Consider the following 21,202-nt stretch of genomic DNA (forward strand, 5'->3'; position numbering starts at 1 on the left):
ATAAAATAAGCAGCCCCTCCTCCAGGCTTGAGATGGAGGTCATCTCAAGATAAGGGAGTTAGACATTTAGGGAACCTAGAAAGAAGGAGATTGTGCAGAGATATGCCTCTCAAAGAGGGCTGAGCCTTACCTGTCTTTGGTGGAGGTAGAGTGAGGAGGGAAGAGAATGTACTGGACGACACACGTGTGCTTCTCTTCAGCAGTAGCCTGCCCCAGTGGCTCATTCTATGGGTAAAAGGGAGACACTGGGAAAATCCTGGATGGCCCTGGCCTGACCTGGATCTGGCCTTCAGAAATTTAATCCTCTCACTATAGGATCCTATGATTCTGGCCTCAGGCCCTGGTCCTGCAACCCAAGTTCCAGTTTGTGAGACAAACTTCATAGCAGTCCTACACAGGTCTAAGGTGAGGGTCTCTGGATTTTGATGGACATTGAGGTTAGCTAGCATGAGGACTGCCACATACCTGAATTGGAAGCTCCAGAACCATGTTGATGATTCCTTCCCCACTGCAGGCAAAATGGAACCCTTCAGAAAGTCGGACTCTGAAACCCATAAAAGCAGGGCAGGACCAGAATAAGAAAAGGAAAGAAGAAACACTCAGTACAGTGCCCCCAACATACCTAGCCCCCAGCAGCCATTGTGGCAGCCTGGACCAGTGGAGTTCCTGCTCAGATTAGCAGTCCTTTAGGATGCAGGTCCAAGTCAGTGGCCAAAATAAGCAGTTGGAAGGGAGCAGATGAGGAGGGCAGTAGCATGAGCTGCTCTGTACTTGACACTGAGGCTTGGAGAGGGGGAAATATATAATTTAGCTGCCTGCCAGTATCCCAAATCCAGAATTCACACTTGTTTCCTCCCTGCCCCAGAATCCTGGAAGGCTCAGGTGACGTACTCAGTCAGGACAGAGAGGAGCTGGGCGATGGCACTGAGTGGCAGCGTCGGGGCCAAGCCTGATGGGACACTCCATAGCCAGCGCTGGTGGTAGAGGTAGCGTGACAGTGATGCTAGACTAGATGAGGCAGAGCGGCCTGACACCAAAGGCAATGGCCCTGGTGGCTCCAGGGTCAGCAAGAAGGGTGCTCGGTAGTCCAGAGGTAACTTCTCATACCTGGGAAATTTGGCAACTCCTTAGTTGATTTCCATTCACAGCTATCCTTCATGTTTTTGGGCCCTCCCTCCCCACTCTCCAAACAAACCTAATGAGGAGCTTGTCCAGTGGCTTATGGAGGACCACAAGGCAGGGCCGGTCTGACAAGGCCTGCTGTGGTCCCAGCATGGGGGGTGACTTGGAGGGAGAACTGCCTCCACCAACACCCCCCAGCCCTTTACGTTTAACTTTTGGTGTAGGCTCTTTACTTTGCACCCGATGGGGAAAACGAAGGCGTAGGATCTCTTCCCGCAAGTCTGACACGATCTGTGGAGAAAATGGGGTTAATGCCCTGATATTCCCATCTCTTCAAAGCCTGGGAAGAGGGGGTCTACAAGGCAAGAGCAGCCTCCTTCATATTTCTCAAGCCTTAGTTGTTCTGGGAGTAACATTTCCTACTAGACTTGTCTCTGTGGTGGCTAGGGAAATGGAGTTTGTCTATACCACAGGCCTCCTCAGTCTTGAAGTCAGTCAGGGTCCAGCTCACCTTGTGTCGGGCCTGGGCTGGCGTGCCAATGGGAAAACCCAGGCGAAGAACCATGCACGGGGCCTTGGAAATGATGCGGACCATGTAGAAGGAGGAAGGGGGTTGGTCTGGGGCACTGGGGAGAAATGAGAGTAAGTAAGCAGTCCTAGGCTGGGAGCAAATGGGCTTAGGAGGAGGTAGGGGTGAGGCATGGGATTAGAGGAGAAGATGGGGGATGAGATGATGGGGGAAGGGTGAGGGACATCACATTGCCCACCTGGAGAGCAACTTGACATAAGAATAGCCCTCAACCAGCACAAAACTGCTCCAATCACGAAGCAAAGAGGTCAGCGAGGAGTGCGAGATCCTGCACTGGATAGTGCTGTAGCGTCCATTGCTGCCCGGGGTGTGCAGGTGCTTGGGGACTGGTCTAGGAATAGGGGTGTAGAGTGGGATCAGACTTCCTAGACCTGTCCTTGAGGAAAGGAAAGATGACTATCTTTCTCTTATGGGCCTGCCTAAGATGATGGGGGTCAATGAGCAGGAAAACTGGCCACAGTTGGTGCTTTCTTCCCATCATTTTCTATCCCTTGGCTCCTGCTCCTCCACCCCATGCACAGCCCTGGTCCTGAGGATACCCACATGTCATGCTCCAGAATTAGCACCAGGCGATGCATGTGCAGCCACCGCTGCCATGAATTAGCATCCATGGATAGCACTGGCTTCCAATAGGCAGCAAACTGGGCATGGGATGAGTCAGAACCACTGGGCTGAAGGGAGAGCACCTGGGGACAGAAAAGGTAGAGGAGCATTTGTGGACAAGCAGATACAACTTCCAAAGAGCAAACAGAAAGACTCAGTTCAGGTCAGAGGCAGAAGTGGGTTAATATTAAGGGGTACAGCCCATCTTGGGACAGAGGCAAAAATGGTTTCCAGTATAAAGGCTGGATTAGGATGACTGAGTCAGAGATAGACTTCATATAGATCACTTGTGTGGTCCATATGCCCATCAATACCAGTGCCATGGACAACTGTGAAGAGAGCACAGGACAACAGAAGCTATAGTCTTCAGGAAGTACTCAGATCATGAAGGCTGACTGTGGTGGGAAACAGATGAAGGATGCTATATGGAAATGGGGTGAGGAGGTTCAGAGCCTGTTGAGATGCCACCACTGACTGCATGGTCTGTTAAAGGCAATCTCTTTTAGATCATTCTCCTCCCCAGGGTCTTAGGAGGGGGAGAAGAGATGTTTTTAAAGCTACTGTTGAGAATTTCTGACTTGGGGCCTCGGATTTGACAGAGAAGGAAAAGAAGTGGTGATGGGTTCCAGATGCTATGCCAATTCCAGTCTGGGTAGGCATGGGAGGGGATAGTGAGCATCAGAGCCACTCACCGGGGTGGTAGAGCCTGGAGGGATGTAGAAGAGTGGCACTCCACTCTTAGTGCTGTCCGGAAGGGTGAAATGTTCTGGCACCGAAGAGAAAGACTGAAGGTGAGCTAGCATCTGGTCTGTCTGGTTAATGCTGTAGAACAAGGGCAAAGTCACGGATGACACTGCTGGATGAGGAAGAAGGAACCCTGGACAAGCATGGTGCCAGTGGCTCACTTCTATAATCCTTGCTACGCAGGAGGGTTGCGATCTGAAGATTGTGGTGTGAAGCCAGCCCAGGCAGAAAAGTATGTGAGACTCTTATTTCCAATTAACTAGTAAAAAGCCAGAATTAGAGGTGTTGTCCAAGTACCAGGCTTGAGTGGAAAAAGCTAAGTGAGAGTTCAAGCCCTGAGTTCAAGCCCTAGTACTGGCATGAAACAAACAATAGAAAACACCCTGGACACAAGCCTGTGCACTGATTTCCCTTAAGCTCCCAGCTTCACAAACCTGACCCTCTACCCAATAAATGAGGGATCACTCACCAAGTGGTGACCTCACTTACCTCTGCAATGTGTTCCAGAAACGGCGGATAACATGGGTGCGATAAAGTGAGCGAATGGGTTGCCTTAGTGTACAGGATACATCGTGCAAAATGTCATAGCCACCTTCCATCGTCACTTCCACCCGTGTTCCTTGAGGGCCCTCAGGCTCCAGGGGCCAGGGTGCCACAGCCACATACTCAATGCGCATGTTGTGTTTCCAAAGCAGCACCAGCTTCACCTCCAGTTGGGACCCTCCTTCAGTGGGGAGCAGGAATGCCAGTGAGGGGAAGGCAATATGGGAGTCCAGGCCTGAGCCCTGAGCCCTATCTGAAACCTCACCTATCTCATGGAACACTAGCTTGGTCAATGGTTCCAAGCATGGTTCCATAGGTTTCAGAATCAAAGCATCCCAAATGATGCAAATAGAAGTTTACAAGGTTAATCTGAAAACATAGCCGAGTTCAGGACACCATATCCCCCTCAGCTGATTCACTCGGGCAAAAGGATATGGAATTGGGAAGCCACATGCTAGGAGAACTCAACTCTGAAAACAGCTCAAAGCTCTCTTGTCTTAAAAAACAAGCAAAGACTCTCATGGTGACATTCTTCAATGTGTGACAGCTGAGTGTCCACCTTGTTCAGCAGATCTAACCACATTCGAGCACTTAGAGGCCTATGAAGTGAGGCCTACAGACCCTTACCTTTGGCCAGTGTAATTTCTCGGACACTGTAGCCCTCTCGCAGGCGTACAGACACAGTGCTGATCAAGTCAGCTGGCACCTCCTTCTCTGTGTGCTTCTTCCGGCGCAAGGCCAGGGCTGGGTTGCTGCTTGCAGAAACTAAGTGCTCATTAAACAAGCGGTGCTGAGAGCCTGGAGGATCAGTGAGGATAGGGAAGATGAAAGTAGTGAGCTTTTTAGAGGACAGATATCTAGGGGAAGTGCAGAAATCACTTGGGAAAATAGTGTTAGAGCAGCCAGCCCCAGTTAGATTTTTCAGACCCCAAATCTAGACCATATTATCTCTGGCCAGCCCCAGTTAGATTTTCAGACCCCAAATCTAGACCATATTATCTCTGGGTCCGTCCTATAGTCCTACTTCCCAATCCTACCCAGCATGACTCTCACCACAGTAATATTCAGGGTTCAGTGCTTCCCCACTGCGCAGGAATGAATAGAACAGAAATGCTCGGTGGTAGACAGTCAAACCCAGGTTGCCTGGCCCAGGTTCAGGACAAGTGGACAAGTAGGAACCAAATGTCGCCATCGCAATGAACTTCATCAATTCCACATTGGGCACGTGGCCAAAACTGCAGTCATAAGAGTAAACCCCTCCTACCTGGGGAAAAAAAAATGAGCAAGTAGAGATCTGCTCCAACAGAAGCACTCAGCTCCCCTTGACCATGGAGGGAAAGTGGGCTGTCATGCTCCCAGGACAGACCCACTGCTCTAAAACTACCCTTTCTTGGAGCCTTTCTGCCTAAAGCTGATACTAACTGGTCACATCCTCTGCTCTTCATCCTTAACATCAAATACTCTTCTATCCCTTCACTAGAGATTTTGGCAACTGGTTCATTGGCTTCCTGTCATCATCCTGGACTTTTCTAATTGAACTTTAAAATAATTAATAAAACTCCCAAGGATTTTGTTAAAATATAAGGGATAGGTCTGGGAGAGTCTGCACTGGCAAATAAGTTTTCTGTTAATGCCAACACTAAAGCTGAAGATCATCCCTAATGTAGTCCACCAACCTATTTTTGTCAATGAAGTTTGATTGGAACACAACCATGACCAATCACTGCATTTCTGTGACTACTTTTATATTATCATAGCAAAGTCAAATAGCAAAAGAAAGACTGAGTGGACCTCAAAACTTACATATTTACTATCAGGCTTTTTCAGCAAATGTTTGCTGCTCTACATGACGGGTTTAGATGACTCATTCAGTTTCCAGGCCACTCACTTCTTTAATCCTTGTTTTTGCTCTACTCACCTGCACACTGACTAAATGCTTGGCTCTTGGCTTCATTTGAAACAAACTTATCTTTGCAATTCCAAATTGCCACATCCCACAATACAGCATTCTACCTTTAGCTTCCTTCTACCCACCTCTTATAAAGTACTTTGACCTCACTAGATTGGCCAGGCCTCCAGCCTCTGCTCTGGCCCAGTCATCTACTCCATTTTCTTCCTTCTTTCTCAATCTAGCCTGAATCCTCTAGCCAAGCAACTTCATAAACATCATTCTCAAGTCTCTGGCCCTCTTCATTTTTTCTGCTCCTACCTCAAAATCCCAACAAGGATCACAACCCTTACATCGATTCTGCCAATGATGTTCTAAAGAAGAAACCTACCTTTGTATAGGCTGATATCACATTAAAACTGACACTCTACCTAGCTATTTCTTCAAGGCTGTCTGCAGGACTATTTCTTCTTCCTAATTCTAGTCTCCCTTCCGTCACCTTACTTCCTGGAGGAATCAGAGGCCACTAGTAGAATTTACACACTTCACTTCCACCTTTTTTTTTTTTTTTGTCGGTCACGGGGCTTGAACTCTGGGCCTGGGTGCTGTCCCTCAGCTCTTCAGCTCAAGGCTAGTGCTCTACCAATTGAGCCACAGCACCACTCCTTGTTTTCTGAGTGGTTAATTGGAGATAAGAGTCTCACAGATTTTCCTGCCTGGGCTGGCTTTGAACTGTGATCCTCAGATCTCAGCCTCCTGAGTAGCTAGGATTACAGGCATGAGCCACCAGCGCCCAGCTCATTTCTACCTTTTATCTTGCACTTTTTTCTTTCAGTATGCAATTTTTAACTCAGGCACTCTACCGCTCTGCTAGCTACTCTACTTTCTAATCTCAGAGAAAGAAAATGATGCTTTCTGCTCTGAAAAGAATCTCTTGATCTGTTTGTAGAGGCAGGGCCCTTCTGTCAATTTAGAGATTTTATCAAGATCCCTTTACATTTCCTACTTTCAATCCCCTTTTCACTATGGCCCCTTAAAATTATACTTAGCTTTCTAGAAGAAACCAAACCAAACAGAACAAACATCCTCCCTTCTACTCTGTACTTCCCTCTGGCTACCATTCTTTCTCTTGTTCCCTGCTTGGTCTGAATAGTTTACGTTCTCTCATCAACACTTGTTTCTACCACCTTCTCTATCCATAGCACTCATTTCCCTTACCCCACTTCATTGAAATGCCTCAGAAAAACTTCCTTGTAATTTGGAAACCACCAAATCCAAAGGGCACTTTAAATTCCTCTTCCTACTTGAACTTTGTGTGTCTTGAAATATGAACTACTCTTTTCTTCTGAAACTCTTGATTTCTTTCACATTAGAATCTCCAGTTTCTTCTCAGACTTGGTTCCCTTCATTTTCCTGTGTGCTGCTTCTTACTGTGAGAGACCTTTAAACATTAATGGTCTCACCATCTACTTCTCAACTAGTTTCCTGGATCAGGACCTGCATATCCAACTGCTAATTACTATGAGTAGTGGCTTTTTACCATGTAATTATGAACTATGCTCTGTACTCTTGTTTTTTGGTTTTTTTGGGGGGGGGGTTCGGTTATGGGGCCTGAACTCTGGGCCTGGGCACTGTCCCTCAGCAATTCAGCTCAAAGCTACCACTTGAGCTACAGCGCCACTTCTGGCTTTTTTCTTATATGGTGCTGAGGAATTGAACCCAGGGCCTCATGCATGCAAGGCAAGCACTATACCACTGAGCCACCTTCCCAGCCCTATGCTCTGTACTCTAAATGAATCATCTCACCCTCCATTTATAAATGAATCCAACTTAGAGTGAAAGTGATATGACTACTGTCACAAGCTAATAGTAAGTAGAGCAAGGATTCAGATTAGCCATGCCTAATTCCAAAGGGAATATTATTACTGCTAGGATATGTTCACCTACAGGCATTTTAAACACAACATGTAACACCTGCATTCACTCTATCCTAACAGATTCTTTACTTATTTGTTCTGCCTTTGACCTAGTTATCACTGAAGTCACAATCTTTGAAACAATAGCCCTTCTTTCTTCTTCACCTGTCCCTTTCTGTTTTGCTAATCATGTCCTTTTTGGGCGGTTTGATATTTGAGATGGGGGTCTTATAATGTAGTTTAGACTAGTGTCAAATTCATGATCTTCCTTCCTTAACTTTCCCAGTGTTAGGTTATAGGCCTGTGCCATAACCCAGCTTCATAAGTTATATAGATGCTACCTTTCCATTTTCTGAACTTTCTTAGCCCAAATTCCACAATTTTAACTCTTAATCCTCCTTCTTGGACCCTGCAATTAATAGTGTCCTGCCAATATTCATGTTCTTCATCCAGCAGCAAAACCCAATTAATGACTTTGTTATGTTATCATCTGTATCACTCACAAAATTATGCAGACACCTCAGTGTCTGCCCACCAAGCACTTTATAAACAGCAGGACCAGCTTTTTATGCTCTAGATATGCCTACTGCCCACCCTTGCTTTTTTTCTTATAATCTGCCAATCAAAATAAGCTCCAATTCTCTGAATGGAATGTCTTTTCTCCCTTATTTGCTTAGTTTGAATGGGGTTAGCAATAATAACTAGCCTAAATAAGCCAGGTAGAACTGATGCAGTTTTCAGGCCTTCTCTTCATTTTACTGTAACATCCTGTCTTCCAAACCTAAGGAGGTAAGGCTAAAGTTTTCTCCCATCACTGTCACCTGCCCTGCTCTAGACCTGGCACTAATAGTAAGTAGAGAAATTTTGCCTTTAAGAAAGTAGCTGTCTCTGCTTGGCCTTGTGAGATACTCTACTTCCCTTTCTTCCTTCCTAGAAAGTCCTTACCTGCACAAAGGAACAGGCCACAGTGCCACTGCGAAGCTGGTTCAGTAGTGTCTCACAGACAGCAACATCAGGGACACTGGTCACCCCATCAGTAATCACAATGATACCTTAAGCAGAAAATAAGACTCAGACCTGAAGGTACTGACCAGACCAAAGTCACAGGGAGGCACCCCACTGACAGACTCCTGAAGACCTTAGTATCTGCCCACCAAGCATTTTATAAATCACAAACACCTTTCTTTCTCTTCTTCCTTTCTGCTTCTCCCTTTTAATGCCAGACCAGTCTCTCCTGGTAATGGCCCTTAGATGATGTCCTTCCCTTTAAGGTTACTGATGGCTGTCAGAGCTGAAGCTACTTGAGATATTCACTAGTACAGAAGTACAGACTTGTATTTAGCAAACAAACAAATGATTTTCTTCCCTGAGTTCAGCGATCCTGGGGAACCACAAGCTTTGCCAATCACCCACACCCTTCTTGAACTTGTTTCCCCATTCCCATCAATATTCTTTTTACTAACCTGCACTAGAGTTAGAAGGCAGTAACTGCAGTGCCAAGATGCCCTGACGAATCATACTGACCAGCCCAAGATCAGCTGTCACCATGGAGACTCCTACCTTCCGGCCCAAGGGCTCCCCAGAGTCTGAGGACTGGTCTTCTGCCTGGCCCTAAATTACAGAAAAGACAGAATGTGACTGATGTTGTTATTGTTCCATCCATAATGAAAGCAGAATTAATTTGTTGCTGTGCAAGAGATTGGACCTAGAGCTTCACAAGACAGGTATGTGGTCTACCACTAAGCTATACACAGGCATGTGGTCTACCACTAAGCTATACCCCTCACCCACAAAACAGAATTTATAGTCTATCACTGACAGGTCAGATATGCCTAGTCCTGTGAAGACTCTGGCCTCTTACTCTATAGCTGCGTTCTACTGTGTTCCTTCCTAAAGTGTATGCTTAGATGATGAACCTCAGAAGGGAGTCTAGCACAAGGTAGAATTTCTCTACCTTTAACCATAACTGTTACAAACATTAGGCACACAGAACTTCCATTTACTTAGCCACTTCTAGGGCACTCTAGTAAGTAGAAGTAACTTTATCCCAGATGGTAAATGCTAACTAGCGATCAAATCTGTCCATAATCACCTTTCGATATGCAGGGTATGCATGGAAATCCAAGACTGAAAAAACACACACATAAATGGACTTTATATGTGTATATATATATATATATATATATATATTTTTTTTTTTTTTTTGTTTTGTTTTGTTTTGTTTTGTTTTGTTTTGTTTTGGTGCCAGTCCTGGGACTTAAGAGCCTGAGTATTACTCAGGCACTACCACTTGAGCCACAGCTCTACTTCTGGCATTTAGGTCATTTATTGGAATAGTCTCACAGACTTTCCTGCTCTAGCTGGCTTCAAACCACAATCCTCAGATCTCAACCTTGTGAGTCATTAGAATTACAAGTGTGAGCCACTGGCACCCAGTGGCCTTTACACTTTTTCCCCCAGCAAAAATCTATGTTTTGGGAGTATCTGTGAGTTATGGTCTTCCAGCTGGAAGCTCGTCATAAGTGTTATCACTAGCACGTGCCTCCTTGGCTTGTTCTACTCAGGTTCTTTTTAGAGGTTTTTAAAGTGGTCTCCGCCACTTTTGTCTTCCACATACCTGGCTCTGGGGATCGTACTGCTGCTGCAGCATGGTAGCCACCTTATCCTCGAAGAGGCAGAGCTGCTCATACACCTGTTGCAGGAATGCCTCCCGCTGGGAAGGGTCCAAGAGGCAGCCCTGCACCAACACCTGGCAAGCACAAAGGAAAGGCTCAGGCAAGGGTGTCTGGGGTGTAGCAGTGTGGAGCTGGAGGTAGAATACTAGACACTATACCTCTGCTCTATATATTTTCCTTTAGGCAATCCTGACTCTTATCCAACTAAGATCAAATGTATAACTCCACAGGCAGTTTCTCCTTCTTGCATCATCTACTCCAGCAGCTCAGGTACACTCCAGCTCAAGGCACTAAACCATTAGTCATCTTAATCTGGAGTCAACTTTCTCGTGATTATGGTTGGCTACCCTGGGCTTTTCCAACCTCCCTCTTGGGGGCGCCCTAAGATCTTCCAGCTCCCTCCATTTTAGGCTAGAGGATGACATCTGTAAAATCACTCTACTTCAGCCAGATGAAATCTTTCTCATTCTGATTCTCATTCTTTCATTCCTTTTGTTTTCTAAGTATACTGCACATAGAAGAGGCCATCTTGATCTTTAAGCTCATTATCTTTTATTCCCCTAAGGAAAGTTCCTCCCCTTCCTTTACCCTCATTAAGTAACTCCTATGTTCTCTTCAAAGAGAAAGGAAGTCAACTACTAGGCACACCACTTTGACATCCCACCCTAGAGGATGTACTATATTCCACTCCTCTGAAAATTAGCGTTGAGTTCTTGCTCTTCCTTAAAGATCTGAAGAAAGGGTTTCTCTTACTCCTTTCTTTCCCTAGAGCCAGTCTCTCCATCTCATCTTAATCGTCTGTTTCTCATTTTCTCTCCATGGGCTCCTTTTCTTCTACTTCAAATGTGCATGAGTAGACTGCAACAGGGGCCTGGCAGCCCCTGGTGGCCCTTAGGATCTTGCCCCTCTTCCCCATCATCTGTACACATCCTCACTTTCTCTGACCCCTCCCTCCTGAAGAACAGCTACTTCTACTTATTCCTACCCAGGTAAGAGGGTAGGGACAGCCAGACAGGGAAAGTGGGACATTGCCCCAGTGTACAGCTGTGAGAATGACAAACGAAACATAAGAATCAGGAACTGGAACCACAGGGTGAGAAAAATATTCATATCTATAATGTTTAGAAGAGTGAAATGTGAGACAACTTAATTTATAAATATCAATATATAAAAATATCAATATAGAATGAAAGTTGCCATTAAAATCATGTTTACAAGCTGGCTGCTGGTGGCTCACGCCTGTAATCCTAGCCACTCAGGAGGCTGAGATCTGAGGATGGTAGTTCAAAGCCAGCCCAGCCAGGAAAGTACGTGAAACTCTTATCGCCAATAAACCACCAGAAAACCAGAAGTGGCACTGTAGCTCAAGTGGCAGAGTGCTAGCCTTGAGCTGAAGAGCTGAGGGACAGCACTCAGGTCCAGAGTTCAAGCCCCACGACCGACAAAAAAAAAAAAATCATTTTTACAAACAACATTTTATGATGTAGAACTATACCTGTATTTTAAAAAGTGAGACATGAAGATGTGTACCTAATTCTAGATACCTGACCATTCTCCTCTTTCTGGATAAAAGGATGTATGAGGGAAGGTCAACACACATTCACTAGATAGAAGGAAATTCCATCAAATGTTAACAATACGTTTCTCCAAGTACACATTATGAATTTATTTCAGAGTATAATGTAACTTCCTTTGTATTTAGGGTAGCTTCAAGTCTCTGTTGCAATGGACATAAATGCAATTTTACATTTTATTTTATCCTTTTTAGAGCAGTAGGATACAGTATATAGGAATGACTGAGAAAACATGGAGTCCAGCTGTGGGCTGACAAGTGGCTCTGACAAGTTGCATGTTTTCTATGCGTCAGGCCCTGATCTAAATGCTTGACTTGTATTAATTCAATCACTGTGTAATTCAAGTGCTTTTAATACTTTTACCAAGGAAGTGGTACTTCCAGGAAGCATACACAGACAATTATCCAGTGTTTGTACCCACTACATTGAACCCCACTATCAAGGGCAAAGTATGTAGCATAACCTTCAGTCTTTCATACCTGGCTCCCACTATGTTTTACTACTCTTTACTACTACTTTCCCACATCTAAACTTTTAACTCTGTCAAAACCAAATAATATATCTCTCTCTAAAACACCTGTGATTCAGAGTGTAGATTCACAACTGTGCCTTTGCATCTGTTAATGTCTCTCCCTGAAAAGCCTATTTCCCCTTCTTTGAACAGATAACCTCAATTCTTTCTTCAAGACTCAGTTCAAATGTAGCTTTGTTTTAAAGGTCTCCTCTTTGGATCTCCCAACTCCTCTCAGTGTCCCTATGGCATCTGAATCGTAATTTATCAATGCCCTATAACACTCAACTGCAATCATCTCCTTTAATCTCTGTCTCCCTCTACAAGCTCTCAATCCTCCCTGCTAGAACAAGGACAATACCTGATTTCTCTGTCTCCAGGGATCTACCCTGTGTTTGGCATAGATCAGGCTTCAGTTTTGAGTGATTACCTAACACCCTTGTTCTCTTTGTCTTGGCTATAATACCTTCAAAAGTTCGGCCTCTGTCCAGGGAAGTGGCCCACAGACACCAGGCTAATGGTTGTAAGCAGGAGAGCATTTTGAGTTTGGGTAGAAGGCTGGCAGTTCCTACCCTAGAACTTAGTATATACCTACTGTTGTACATTTCAGATCCTCAGGTGCTGTATCTGGCATCCATCTCTTAAATAAACTAATGGCTAAGATGAGAGTTTAGCTATCAGAGATAGTTTGAGGGCAAGTCCCTAACTAATGAGTTAAAGATGGTTAAGACCCGATGAGAGTTTAGCTATCAGAGATAGTTTGAGGGCAAGTCCCTAACTAATGAGTTAAAGATGGTTAAGACCCGATGAGGAGAAATAGGGCCAATGCTTATCTAAGTTAAAAACATATTCCTGTAACAAACTCGGTCATTATTCAAAAGAACTGTCTTGTGATCACCTGTCCAGGTAGCAGAGAAGCTCTGTCATAATGGTCAGCATTATACCAACAGTTCATAAGCCCCTCAGAAATTTACCTTCTCTGTCTTTAAAATAGATTATGTTTCTGTGGACCTATAGTAGCTCAAAATCACAAAACTATTCCAAAAGATCATTTCCTGGGATCAGCACTTTAGCGATCATGATAAAACTAAAGGAGCTGGGGAGGAAACAGAAAAAAATATCCAAGGGTCAGACCCATCGAGATTTGCAGTGAGGGTGAGGTATTTGTCCAATCAATGCCAACTAAAGTTCATGAGGAGGCTCTTTAAAACCAGAGAAACTGGTCTTTTCAAGGGGAGAGACTCATGGGAATGAGAAAACAGAGAACTGGGTACTTGGGTACAAATGGTAAGGATGTGGTCCAATAGACTATCAGAAATGTGGTCTGAGGGTAGAAACTTGGATAGAAGATACAATACCTGGTGGGACTGCAGGCCAATGATTGAAGAATAGGCCTGTATAGTTACGTAGATCTCAGGTTGGAAGTCAATGCAAGATCCAGGCACTTGAAAGGGCTGAAGCAGCCCTCCTAGACAGCGGGACAGGGCATGGAAAACTTCATCAAACAGGATCTCTCCTGTGGAATCATCCTGAGGGCAAAATAGAGAAAGAGCTCTCAAGGATGGTCAAAGGCAGCTTTAAGCAGGAACAATCAGCTTCTGTAGGTCAGCAGGAACCTTATGGTTAACTATGCCCCCCAGAATAGTGCATTACATGCAGTGGAATCTGTCTTTGAATGCTCATCACTCCTTTAAAAAGCCTTTCTGCTTCCCACAATGGTAGGTTAGGAACATTTTTTACCTCCCCCAGGACTTCTCATCCCATCCCATCCTTCCTTCCCACTATCACTTTCCAAGTGCTCACCACAATGCTAGTAGATGGGCTAAGGTCCAGCTCAATAACAAAGCGATACTGCCAAGCCAGGAAGGTAACCTGGGTGGAAGGTACCAGAAGAAACGGCCTTGGGACCACTGGTTCATCTGGCTGCCACCCAGGGGGAAGGACACTGAGGACTTCCAACTCCTGTTCCGACTGAAGCTGACAATTAAGATGGAAGAAAACAGAAAAGGGTTAGAAAGAGTCATCACTGTCTACTCTGAACTCCAATTCAATCAGTTATTAGTTGTGAAATCATAGAAAAGGCACTTAACCTTTTTAAGACTTAGTGTTCTCATTTGTAAAAATGCAAATAATCCTAACACCAGCACTTTAGGGCTGTTATTGTGTGAATCAAGTGAAACCATGCATAAGAGTGCTCCCTGGATCTGTCTTTTATATCCAAAATGACCCACCACTGGCTCCATTTCCAGCAAACCAACCATATATCCTTCCCCCCACGATCCCTTAGGGAATCTTCTTGTGGTTAAAGACACTTGTCCCTCCTAGACATGGACCCCTTAGAGTCAGGGCTCTGAAAAAAAAATAGAGCCTTCTGGGATAACCCCTTATATGTCACCTATTCCAGGCCTCACCAGCAACTCCTGGGGTGTGGCCTGAACAGTTTGATGCAGATGATTGAGAAACCAAGCCAGGCGGACATTTCGGGAGATTCGATAATCTTTTTTCATCAGCAGGAACACCTGCCCAGCTTCTTCCACCTAAGGATAGAGACATTAATGTATCTAAAATTAAAGGGGACTGGGTTCCCCATATACACAGATCCTGTGTAAGCAGGCCAAGGAGCTCACACTCTGTAATATAAGAGGCCAGGCAGCAGAGGTGATGTCTACCCCTGCTACCATGCATGCTGTTCCCGGCAAGTCAATTCACAACTTCCCTCCCCTTCTCCAACAGACCTCCATACCAATGAAGTGAGCTTCCCACATTGTTTCTACAAATGTGTGAGTTTCTCCAAGAAACTATAAGCTCCTGAGGATGGAGATTGTGTTCTGTTCTGCTTTTGAGCTCATACTTGGCAAATTGATTTAAAAGATGACACCTAGTAAGTCCCTAAATGTTTCATAAATATGAATATTACATGAATAGATGACAGTCCTTGAATATAGCAGGCAGTGAAGAAACCTTTGCTGTGTGAATGTAAGCCTCAAATTAGTATCTCAAATTAGGTGTCTGTGGGTCACAATCTCTACTCATACACCTCCTAGTTCCTTTCCTCCATAGCCTCAGAGGTGGCCACTGCAATGTTCCAACTAGCCTCAATTTCCTTACCCATGTCCTTGTCCTTCCACTAAGTAAGCCCTGCCAAAGCTTGGATTTGGGATGAACATGACATTTTCCTTGGTCAACATATATAGCATGGCAACTGTACTAGTGACATGAAGAAACCTATCACCTTGCCAGCTGTGCCAATTCTTGCAGGCCATTACCAGTCCACTGACTTACCAATCAGCAATTTTTTTATTCCCTCCATAAGATTTTTCATCCCCCAATCCTGAAATCCAGAAGACCAGACTGTTCACTGTTCACAGAGGAAGTAAGGGACAACTGACCATCATTCTCCCAGCCCTACTTCCTACTCTAGCTTGTTCTAGACAAGTCACACATTTCTCTTCCTGTTCCTGACAGTGAGGGGAAATAAATCAGTTGCAAGTAGTGAAGACAGGGTAGTGAAGACATGAGCAGAAGCCAATGACTGCCTGTTGATAAATATTAATGCTGAAAGGAAGATTTCCCCCACCCCCACCTCAAATGAGAAAATATGCACAGAGAGACCGAAATAGCCCCGAAAAAGCAGTAAGGAAGGGTGCCTGATGCCAGAAAACAGTGTAGACAGCAAAGAAGCAACAGATGAGGATTTAGAAAGTCTTATTCTCCAAGACAAAAGGCAAGGATAAAAAGACACAAAAGCAGGTACTGAGCAATGACAAAAGGAGGAATTCATACCTACTGAATACCTAAAATGAATTCAACAGATCTCTGTAAAGGTTAGGTGCAAGAATTTCTGATTGAGTCAACCTAGGCTAACTTGTTAGCTGTGAGACTACAGAAAAGGCATTTAACCTCTTTAAGCTTACGTGACTTCACATGTAAAACAGAGCTAATCCTAATACCAATCTAAAGTGCTGTTATATGGATCAAGGGAATCATGCATATGAAGTGCCCACACAGTGCAAAAGTGAACTATTACAGATTACTAGGTCTTAACAGTAGGTGTTTCATATAAGTAAACTCAGTCTTCATAGCAAAATATGTAATAGGAGGAAAATGAAGTTTGAACTGAGTAGTTAATATAGAAGTCAGAAATCAAAGCAACACCTGATGAGTAAAGCTCATCTACTGAATGACAAATATCCATTTCTCTCTTAAGAGTAGAAACAAACTGGGAGAGAGCAAGGGAAGGGGTGATATTGCCCAGAAAGAAATGTACTCTTTACCTCAGTTATGTAAGTATAATCACTTTGCACATCACCTTTACAATAAAATATTAAATTAAAAAGAAGAGTTGAAAACAGTCAAGCACAACGTTATATACCTATAATCCTAGCACTTGGGAGGCTGAGGCAGAAGAATTGAAAATTGAAGGACTACGTAGTATGACCCTATCTCAAAAACAGAGTTGAAAGTGTGGCTCCAACTAGAACGAGGCAGAAACAAAACAACAATGAATACACACAAAAAAAGTGCAGAAAAGATTTAAAGTACTAACAAGAAGGAGCATAATAGGTATCCAGGTGGCCATGGTTCACATCTATATTCAGGAGGTTGAGATAATAGTTCAAAGCCAGCCTAGGCAGAGATACTCTATGTCTAATTAAGCCACAAAAGTCAGGTGGGAGCTGTGGTTCAAGTAGTAGAATGCTAGCCACAAGGAGAAGGCCCTAAGGTCAAACAAACCATAGTACTGGCAAGGGCTGATATTCTGTAGCTCATCTTATCTGTACTTCGATTCTACAATACCTACATGGGAAAAACAACTGTCTATGGATTTTAGATTTTATCCTGAAAGTAAAGGCAAGTGAAAGGGTCCAATAAAGCAATTTGTCTTAATTTAAAAACAAAACTCTGGCTACCACATGGTTCATAAAAACAACCTCTATCAATGAGGGGAGATGATAGTGACCTTGACTAGAAGCATTTAAGTAAATTAAAAGTTGACAGAGCTCAAGAATCTACATTTTAGCTGGGCACCTGTGGCTCATGCCTGTAATCCTAGCTACTCAGGAAGCTGAGATCTGAGGACCATGCTTCAAAGCCAGCCCAGGCAGGAAAGTCCATGAGACTCTTATCTCCAATAAACCACCAGAGAACTGGAAGTGGCGCTGTGGCTCAAGTGGTAGAGTGCTAGCCTTGAGCTGAAGAGCTGAGGGACAGCACTCAGGCCCATAGTTCAAGCCCTGCGACTAACCAAAAAAAAAAAAAAAAAAAGAATCTACATTTTAATAAGCATCTCAAAGGATTTTTTCTTATTAGTGTTTAAGAATTCTTGAATTAGTTGTGCTTTCAAAACATTTACATTGTTGGAAGGGGTGACATAGATCAAGATGTACTGTACTTACAGAATTGTAACCTCTTTGTATAAACTACCTAATAATAAAATTTAAAAATTAAACAAATCTACATTTATATGAAACTTCAAGTATCCACTATTAATCACCTTTGAATCTGAAGGCTTGGAGCAGTCTGGCAAAGAAGACAAAAATAAATGTTTAGAGTCATGGATGTTTACAGGCTTGGATTCAAATCTTGTTCTTTTATTTGCTATCTTGCTATTCTTGGCAGGTTAATTTTTCCAGATCTCAATTTCTTCACTGATGACATGTAGATAAGAATATTTTCATAAGGATGTTGTTGCAGTTAAATGGGTCAGTCAGTACAATGGTAGAGGAAGGCTATCATTCTTTGAAATATTTATTGAGGCCTACATACCATTTCTATCAAGATAACTAGAACATTAGTAGGCTCTGGGCTGCATATCATGGATACCAGGATGAATGAAACATGGTACATCTTATTAGTTTGTTGTTTTCTAGTTTTTGCTTTTGCTCCTTTGAGATTAAGGTTTGAATTATTATTATTTTTTATTGTTAATTGTGGGGCCTGAGTCCTGTCCCTGAGCTTTTTTGTTCAAAGCTAGTTCTCTACCACTTTGAACCACTGCACCACTTCCTGTTTCTGTGGCTAATTGGAGATAAGAGTCTCATACACTTTCCTGCCTAGGCTGGCTTGAATTATTTTTTAACCCATTTTTAGCCCATGCCTGTTTTTCTGTCAACACAAAATAATGTATACTCTCCCCATTCCAATGATCTGAAGCCTCTTTATCATTATTATACTTATGCCAAAGTACTCAGCTTCCATCATAGCCTTAAACTGAATCTTATCTAGTCTCACTGCTCACCAATCCCACATACCCATATTATCAAAGCTCAGGTAAGAGCATGCACTCTAGTGTTAGCATAAGAAGGATGTAGTTCTACCCCTTCTAGTAGATATGTAGCTTTGGCATAGAGATTAACCTCTCTGTGCCTCAGTTTCTTCATCTGTGAGTTGGGGTAACAATAGTGCCTACTTCACAAGGACTTTATGAGTATTAGATATTGAATTAACATAAAGGTCATTCCTTTAAAAAGGCCTCCTCTCCTAACTTCTTAACAAACTGGATTAAATACCCTGGTTAAAAACTGTTAAACAAGCCAGGCACTGATGGCTCATACCTGTAATCCTAGCTACTCAGGAGGCTGAGATCAGGAGGCTGAGATCTGAGGATCGTGGTTCAAAGCCAGCCTGGGTAGGAAACTTATGTAACTGTAACACCACCTTTATAATAACAATAATATTAAAAGCATGCAGGGACCTGGCTTGTAATCCTGGCTACTTGGGAGGTTGAGATCTGGGAATCAGGTTTTGAAGCTAGTCCATAACACTTTTATCTCCAATTAATCACCAAAAAGCCAGAAGTAGAGTTGTGGCTCAAGTGGTAGAATACTAGCCTTGAGCAGAGAAAGCTAAGGAACAGTGCTTTGAGTTCAAGCCCCAGGACTGGTACAAAACAAACAAAAACCTGTTAAAACATCCTCACTCACTTTTACAGCACTTACAATTCAGTGTTTACTCCACAAAGATAGGGAATACCACTCTCATACTACCATATATCTACTCTGGTACTTGGCATATTTTGAGTTCATAGCAGCACTCACAAAACATTTTGAGTATTTGATGAATGGTTTCCTAAATCTTACCATGACAATTTTTAGGATGCTAACATCTTCTAAGCCACTTTCCTTTTAAAACTTCTTGCATTTTCCCCCAGCGCCAGTCACATTTCCAGGTGCAGAACTCTTGGCCCCTTTTGCTTTCTGAGATAACATTTTCAGAAATTCAAATTAAGAATTTAATAAACATAGAAAGGGGATGTCGCTTTGGAAAGTTCTTGCCTAGCATACAGGAGACTTTGGATTCAATCCCTAGCACTGAAAACAAAAACACTTTTAACAAATGCTGTAAATTTTAGCTGTCAACTACTTCTTTTATGTATCTAACATTACATATACAGTTTACAATAGTTTCCTGCAGAACAGTACTGATTTCTAGACCACCTGCCTAAAAAGCATGTTTTATTTACCCCACAGATTTTCATTTTAACCCATTCAGAAATAATACTCTAAATTTCTCAGCTTTTCTAAATATTGGTCTTTCTCATGCATGGGCTAATCCATCACACTTCTGAACATGTCTGATTCTTTTAAGTAAGGTAATTTGTTACTATCAACAACCAATCATATTCAATGTTGGGTGTTTCACACATGCACCATTAAGACATTTGCCATCTTGACTACTTTATTTGCACTAGAATTAACCATTATGGTCTGGCTCCAGAGTCTTAACCCTAATGACTTACTAACTGTATAACTTACTTTTTTTTTTTTTCACCCCCCCAACCCAGCCAGTCCTGGGCTTGAATTCAGGGCTTGGGCACCTTCCCTGATTTTTTTGATCAAGAGTACACTGGAGCCACAGTTCTGGCTGTGTGTGTGTGTGTGTTCTGGCTGTGTGTGTGTGTGTGTGTGTGTGTGTGTGTGTTTAATTGGAGATAAGGGTCTCACAGACTTTCCTGTCCAGGCTGAACATCCATACTCAGATTTCAGCCTTCTGACTCACCAGAGCCTGGCTACTTTGTTACTCTTAATAGCTCTGTGTCTCAGGTTTTTTTCCACTGGAAAAGAGGAGTTATGATTTCTAGAATTGGGAGAATTATCAGTAAAGCGCTTAGAATGGTACCTGGCATGCAGTAAGTTTTCAAAAATTAATGACCACTCTCTGTATCATACACAACCCTTACCCTTCCCATCAACTGCCATATTCTCTTGTAGTACTGGTCAACTACAACCAATCTGAGATTTCACCCCCTCCCCCCTTCAAATCTCCTAAGGCACCTAGAGTCTGTTTCCAAGTGAAGAGGTCTTAGGTAAGGTACTTCATCTGATTTTTCAGTTTTCTTCTCTGTAAATGAGAGTAAACACTGCCACCTTCCTTGCACAAATCTGAACGACAGAGTATATATACAGAGATAGCTCACATGCCTTTTCTGGCTTAATGCATAGGATGCTCACGTCACACCATGGGACAGATATTTTATAACTAAGGAAACGGGATCTGGGAAGTTAAGACTTGCCCGGATCGCTACATGGTAGCATCAATAACTAGATCGAGGTCTCACTTCGAGAGAAAACGTTTTTCAAAGATCACGAGCGCTAGAACGACATCCACGCATGCCGTCTGTTGCATCCCGGTGTTTGATGAACGGCAGGATCCCGCAGCCAGTCGGCTGCGGTGTTGCCCACTAAGACGGCAACAGTGAATTAAAACACAAGGTTTGTTAATACCACTGTCCTCAGGTCAACGGCTGGCGACTAGGCTGAAACTGCAGTCAATCAAACAAAGGAAGTGACTTCTCTAGTCTCTGGAGGAAAGACCGCGACGGAGCAGCCGGGGCTGGTCCGGTCCAGGCTAGGCGTGAGGAGGCCAAAGCCACGCCTCGGGTCCGGGGGCCCCGCGCTGCGCCCACCCACACACCCGTCCGCCCACCCTCACCTCCGGCTCCGGGCGCTCCGAGGCCATCGTACAGCCCACCAGCACCGGCCTGGCCCGGCCCGGCCCGGCCCTGGGAGGCTGTGCCTCTCTTGACCCCTGACCTGGC

General features: G+C 43.8%; 1 protein-coding gene across 5 annotated transcripts in view; it reads right to left on the minus strand.

Annotated features, from left to right (window-relative positions):
* The window catches only part of LOC138803436 (KICSTOR complex protein SZT2), a 51,867-nt gene extending 30,683 nt beyond the window's left edge, over positions 1 to 21,184 (minus strand). For 4 of the 5 annotated variants that reach the window (XM_069987456.1, XM_069987453.1, XM_069987457.1 and 1 more), the window contains exons 1-18: positions 21,097 to 21,184; positions 14,577 to 14,702; positions 13,969 to 14,142; positions 13,524 to 13,694; positions 10,023 to 10,154; positions 8,869 to 9,016; positions 8,351 to 8,457; positions 4,655 to 4,865; positions 4,229 to 4,399; positions 3,548 to 3,782; positions 3,007 to 3,136; positions 2,255 to 2,397; positions 1,890 to 2,042; positions 1,634 to 1,748; positions 1,196 to 1,413; positions 892 to 1,107; positions 466 to 544; positions 131 to 225 (exon numbers count right to left, since the gene is read on the minus strand). In XM_069987456.1, coding sequence (XP_069843557.1) covers positions 131 to 225; positions 466 to 544; positions 892 to 1,107; positions 1,196 to 1,413; positions 1,634 to 1,748; positions 1,890 to 2,042; positions 2,255 to 2,397; positions 3,007 to 3,136; positions 3,548 to 3,782; positions 4,229 to 4,399; positions 4,655 to 4,865; positions 8,351 to 8,457; positions 8,869 to 9,016; positions 10,023 to 10,154; positions 13,524 to 13,694; positions 13,969 to 14,142; positions 14,577 to 14,702; positions 21,097 to 21,123 — 2,651 coding nt within the window. In that variant the 5' untranslated portion in view covers positions 21,124 to 21,184. Of the gene's footprint in view, positions 1 to 130; positions 226 to 465; positions 545 to 891; positions 1,108 to 1,195; positions 1,414 to 1,633; positions 1,749 to 1,889; positions 2,043 to 2,254; positions 2,398 to 3,006; positions 3,137 to 3,547; positions 3,783 to 4,228; positions 4,400 to 4,654; positions 4,866 to 8,350; positions 8,458 to 8,868; positions 9,017 to 10,022; positions 10,155 to 13,523; positions 13,695 to 13,968; positions 14,143 to 14,576; positions 14,703 to 20,891; positions 20,948 to 21,096 lie in introns of those variants that run through there. The other variant, XM_069987458.1, reaches the window with a different exon arrangement.
* Between the last annotated feature and the right edge of the window lie 18 nt (positions 21,185 to 21,202).

This window comes from Dipodomys merriami, unplaced genomic scaffold (genome assembly GCF_024711535.1).
Source record: "Dipodomys merriami isolate MVZ:Mamm:240054 unplaced genomic scaffold, mDipMer1.0.p SCAF_34, whole genome shotgun sequence".
NCBI lineage: Eukaryota > Metazoa > Chordata > Mammalia > Rodentia > Heteromyidae > Dipodomys > Dipodomys merriami.